This window comes from Diorhabda sublineata, chromosome 1 (assembly GCF_026230105.1).
Source record: "Diorhabda sublineata isolate icDioSubl1.1 chromosome 1, icDioSubl1.1, whole genome shotgun sequence".
In the NCBI taxonomy this organism is placed as follows: Eukaryota; Metazoa; Arthropoda; class Insecta; order Coleoptera; family Chrysomelidae; genus Diorhabda; species Diorhabda sublineata.
In genome coordinates, this window is record NC_079474.1 from 17,094,346 (window position 1) to 17,100,345 (window position 6,000).

The 6,000-nt window shown below is 32.2% G+C and overlaps 1 protein-coding gene across 2 annotated transcripts in view; it reads left to right on the forward strand.

Moving 5' to 3' along the window:
• LOC130444626 (S phase cyclin A-associated protein in the endoplasmic reticulum) overlaps window positions 1–3,845 on the forward strand; it is a 73,751-nt gene extending 69,906 nt beyond the window's left edge. For both annotated transcript variants that reach the window (XM_056779875.1, XM_056779883.1), the window contains one exon: window positions 277–3,845. In XM_056779875.1, the coding sequence (XP_056635853.1) occupies window positions 277–357 (81 nt within the window). In that variant the 3' untranslated portion in view covers window positions 358–3,845. The remainder of the gene's footprint in view (window positions 1–276) is intronic.
• The last annotated feature ends 2,155 nt before the right edge of the window (window positions 3,846–6,000 follow it).

The following is a 6,000-nucleotide window of genomic DNA, read 5'->3' on the forward strand; positions in this document are numbered from 1 at the left end:
GTGTATATAACATCAGTTGAAATTCTTTCAACTTGTTCAAGACTTTTTAATAATTTGGAAACGACTTTCCTGGATATTTCCAACACCTTCTTTTCTTTTTTTATCATTTACGTTGAATGGAATTTTCGGAAACTATGATCTTGGTTCGAATGGATCACCAATCAGCTGATTTCAATCCCAGTTTTCGAACGTGGCGTTCAAATGTCAATCAGTTTCCGAACGTCATAGTTTCCGAAAATTCCAAATATATGATGATTTTTTTATTTTTTCCTATAGATTTTGGAAGAATTCAGAAATTCCGAAGCTGGTAGACGACACCGCTTGGTGAAATTGTTGTCCAAAAAAGCAGTCAAGTGAAACGTTATTTTTTATGTGCATATTATTATTATTAGAAGTTTTGAATTTCGAGTTTATTTATTTTCAATTTGAAATCACTTACCGCACAATTATATGTTCTGGCGAATTTAATGTTTTAAAATAATTTCAATAAAACAAATTTTGGAGGGTTACTAATTTTGTAATTGTTTTTTTTTTTAATTTTTAGTTCATTTAACATTAATTTGTTGTTTTACTTATAATATAAAGTTCAGTGGCGTGCGTAATATTTTCGTTTCCATTTTAAGGTGTTAAAATTTGAATTTTCAATCCATTGTCGTTCACAATTATTTCTGTAAAGTTCCAGTGATTTTTTTTTATGAATCCAGTTATTTTCACAATCATTTTTATGGGGTTTTCTTTAAAAAAGTCTGAAATAATTACAGCAAGTTTCCATTAGAAATTTTTTACGAATTCAAATACTTTCACCATAATTTCTATGGGGTTCTTGAAAAAAGTCTTTAAAATTCGAAAATAGTTCGAAATAATTGCTGCAAGTTTCCGTCAGAAATTTTTTTACGAATTCAATTACTTTCTCCGTCGTTTCTATGGGGTTCCTTTGAAAAAAGCTATTGAGTCCATTGGCGCTGAAAGTAATTCCAGTGGGGTTACTGTAAGTATTTCTGTGAAAAACATCTTGTAGAAGTCAGTAACGTGCGAAATAATTGAAGCTAAGTTCCATTAGGAATTTTTTTTGACCTCAAAAAGTTTTCACTATCATTTCTATGGGGTTCCCTTGAAAAAAATCTTCTAAAGTTCATTGATATCAAAATTAATTGCGGAATGTTCCATTTTTTTATGAAATTAGTACCAACGCAATCAATTTTCTATTCATTAAAAAGTGCTTTGAAGAATTTCATTTCTACTCGTTCATGTACATATTTGAAAAATATATTTTTTGGCGTTTTAAAATTTTATGAACAGTTTGAATTATGTAGAGATGGAATTTAAAAATACCTCACTGAACATTTCTGAAAAAATTCTATGGAAATTAACGAGTTTTTGAAAAAATCATAAATTCCAGTGACGTACGACAATTTTTAAAGGGATATTCATCACTTACAATATATTGGTAACTAAAATATTGCATTGAAAAAATTATTGAGGAGAGGGCTCGAGAATTTTTGCAAAACTTTTTTTAAAATGGATTACGTTAGAATTTCTAAGAGGTTTTTTGAAAAATATTTCACCCGAAAATTTTCTAATAAAAATAACTTGTTTCAAATACTTTTATTGGCGCCCATAATATTTTTTGAAACGGCTTTATGAACAATAAAAAAAATTATTGTATTTCAAAGAAATACGCTAAATTTTCCAAGGGGATTTTATTTATAGCATACAAACAAATTAGAAAAATTATTTGAAAAATGTTCTAAATTGTTCAAAAATGGCTCGATTCCAGTGACGTACTCAAAAATTAAGAAAAAATTTGATCAATTTAATATCAGTGACGTACTTTAACTTTAAAATATTTTAATCGAAATTTACGTATTTTTAATGTAATTTGATCCACAGATTTCCTAACGAAAATTATTTTTAAACCATTAAATTGATAAAATTGATCATGAAACACAATCACAAACATTTTTTTATGTTAATAGTTATACAATTTGTTGATAATATCGAATAAACGATTCTTAGCGTTTTCACGTCAATTATGCTTTAATAAATTTGTAAATTTATCTGTTGTGTTGATTTTTATGTAAAAAAAAATATAATTTGGAAATATTTCCGTATCTTCCCGGTATAGAATCATAACAAAAACATGTTAATTCATCGTTTTCGAGATCGTAGAATCCATTTATCGAAGCTTCAAATATAGATTTTAATAATATTTGGATCAGTCGAAGAATCCATTAATCGAGTTCAAAATCTCGATTTTGCCAATAATTGTGCGACTCTCCTCTTTTCCTTCAAGGCCACATTTCTCAGAAAATTTTCTCTCCACTCGTTTCTTTAGTCATGAGCGTCGTCACCTCTTTGAAACGCTTCTATTCCTTTTTTTATTGCCCCCTCCCATATTTTTCGATATCATATCTCAAAGGTGATCAACCTCAACTTCTTTTTCCCTGTATTTCCTCTTTTTTATATATGAGTTGTGCTTACCGTGTGGAGATTCCTGCGGATATTGATCTTGAACTTTTTGTAGGTTGTAGTCCCGATAAACTGAAGTTCTGTGCGCCTGTAAGGCGAATTCGGTGCCTGTCGAGTAAGTCTTATAAAAACTGCTCTAACTGGAATTATATTGGTCTTCTCCGAGGGCATTTGTGGTAGTAACGGTAAAACAGAGTCGACTCAGCGACCTTTCTTCTATGCTCTAAGCTTCCCACGTTTGTGGTCATCTCCGGATCGCCCATAAGTCGAACTGTCCTCTTCTGTATTAAGTCGAACATCTTCAGGGTATGCTTAAGAGCCGAGCTCAACATATACGACGAATCTGAGCCTCGTAGTGGATTAGAAGCTTTTGTAGCTTCTTGGTATTAAATCTATAATAAATTCCTTGCTCTACTGTATGTTTTCGTCTTATATATATTCTTACAACAATTCCAAAACTTTCTAAACTGTCTAGTAACGGACAACTTCTAGTTTTTTAGTCTTGAAGAGGGTTCCAAGCTTTTGTGAAGCTAAATTGGCACTTGACTATGCCAGGACAAATTTTATGTCCAGACTAGACCAAATCCTGAGCTCCAGTACCAGTTTTCTTTGTAAAAATAGCAATCTGGGTCTTCACTGCATTGAACTCAATCAGATCGCTTCTACCCCACTCCAGAATGTTTTGGAGATCGGTATTGATGATTTATGGTCGCCTATAAGATGGTCAAAATCATTTCTTCTTCTAGCTACGTTTCCCAAATATTGTAACATTATTCATGCATAATGATGATGGTGTGGTGGTTATAATTAACCCTTTCGGGCCCCTTCGCAATCTAGGGAGTTTTAAATAATTTTCTGTAGCACCAAATTCAAATGAATCAATACATTTGTGGTCCTTAGCTCTAAGTGTCCACGATTTTTAGCAATCTAAAAAAACTGGGACCAGATTCATTCCAATTTTTTTGCTTTTGAGCTTTTCTAAAATCGCACTCTTCGCCACTGCTATTCTTCTTTAGCTTCGTCTATACATCCATCCATGTTACATGTAAAGCCGTTTTTCCTTTCGTGTCCTGTTTACCACGTTAAGCTTATCACACTATCATTAGTTTTGTTTCGGTTCCGATTATTCCATTCTTTTAGCTCTATTTTCTTTAAGAAAACCGCCATTTATTTCTCTATTCTCCCAGAAATGTAACCTTCCCTTAATCTAGGAAGTTCTTCATTTTAGTGTCACACCTCTTTGTGGGTGGATGTCTGTACCTATCGTATCTTCTATTTTGACTAATTTCCAAGTAAAGATTTTTGATTCAGTGATTAGGAACCGCAATTTGTTTGAGTACTCCCTCGATAAGAGTCGTTTTTGTTTGATTCATAAATACATTCGAACAGGAATTCAACGGTAGAACCGGAAGTACTAGGACTTAGATGAATGTATTTAACGACTTCGTAAACGCTAAACCAACGTGTTTTTATTATAATCTCGCACTGGATAGATACGAAACTGAAGTTTTTAATCTTTCGATTTCAGTGTATACATGCGATTTTTTTTAAAATGGAGATTTTATATATATATATATATATATATATATATATATTTCTATTTATTCCAAATATATTATTTAGATTTTGTATTGAATAAATATTATCAAAATCGAAACTTTGTTTCAATTAAAAAAACCTCTCTATACAACTCTCAACATTTCTTTGAATTAATTAAATTAATGAATATTTCAAATTCTCTGATATATCGTATACATCGTACTAAACGTCCCCTGAAGCTTTTCCCTCGTTCCTCCACCCCTGTTACGCAATAAAGAGATGGACACTCATGAATATACAGATGTAATTTGCGAAAGTGCCGACATGCATCGTTTGCAAAAGCTAAACACCACCCGGATGGAGATTATGCAAGACGAAATCAATCAACGAACAAAAAAAAATTGAATCGAAACTATTCGTTAACAAGCAACAATAAACAAAAATAAATTGGTATAAGTATAAGGTGCTTTTGGGAACTCAGTGTTTGAAGCTGATCTGTTAATACAACCCTTCTAGGAGATTAAAAATGCGGGATGGCTCCAGCTGCTAAAGATCTTCGTCCTCTACGCAACAGAATCTGCATGCTGCGACAATAATACCCTAGGTTGATATAATCAGAAGATATTATCTGGTTCAAGCCACCCAGGAATGTCTACCTGTCTCAACCTCTGCTGATTCACCCAGTAACTGGTTTTACCTTAATTTCCAGTGTTTTCTCTATTGTTTCGTAGCTGATACGATAAAATTCTTCTGGTTCTACTTTAGCGTGTCTGTCAGCTATTTCGCTTCCCTCCAACTCATTGTGGCTAGCAATCCATTGCAGAGTAATCTTATTCATTAATTAAATCATTTCTAGATTGAAATAGACACTTTCAATTGCAGATATTTCTACTTGGTGTGTTGCCCAGGCGTTCAAAGTATCTTCTCATACTAGTAATAAAATTTATACCAAAAATAACTCGTTTTTATATGTTTCATCCGGTATAAATTTATAGATCTAAACTTTAATTTCCTGTTTCATTCAAAACGATATGTAGAAACGTCTTTTTCGAAGGTATTAATCTGTTTTATAATGACATTGGAAATAGCCAATTATATGGTGAATTTTAACCGTCAACATAATTTCTAAATTTTTTCACAGCAGTCTCTAAAAACAAATGCCAGTTTCCGATTCGAAAAGACAAGTTGAGGTTTGCTTTTGAAAAAAAACAGTTTCCACAGACAAATGACGTTTTTTTTTTTGAAAAAACCGTTTTTGATTCAGAAAAAAATCTTGTACAGTATTCTTCTGATATTTAACAAGTGGGGATTGCATATCCCACCCTTGGATATAGTAGGGAGGTTCTCTAAGCCAGGGTAGTCGTAAAAAACGAAGATATATCCACAGTCTCATTTTCTTTCGTCAGAATTATACATCATTAAACAAAATATAAACTTATCATTTTAACAAATCGGTTCTTCGTATTCAAGCAACAGTCCCCATTCAAAAAGACATTCCTCAAAGATAAATGACAATTTGTGCTTCAAAAAGGTGGTTCATAAAGATAAATGACAGTCTGTGCTTCAAAAAAGCAGTTCATAAAGACAACTGCCATTTTTTTCAAAAAGGCAGTCCCTAAGGAGAAAATGCTTTTGACGAAACAATTTTCATAGACAGATGACGTTTTGTTAATGAAAAAGACAGTTTCAAAAGACGCTGAACGCTGATTCAAAAAGACAGTCTTTTTAAAGCACAAACTGTTGTTTGTCTTCAGGGACGGTCTTTTTGAATCACAAACCGTCATTTGTCTTTAGAGACAGTCTCTTTCCGTAAAACCGTTCAGCGTCTTTTGAAACTGTCTTTTTCATAAACAAAACGTCATCTGTCTATGAAAATTGTTTTGTCAAAAGCATTTTCTCTTTTCGGACTGCCTTTTTGAAAAAAAATGGCATTTGTCTTTATGAACTGCTTTTTTGAAGCACAAACTGTCATTTATCTTTATTAACTGTCTT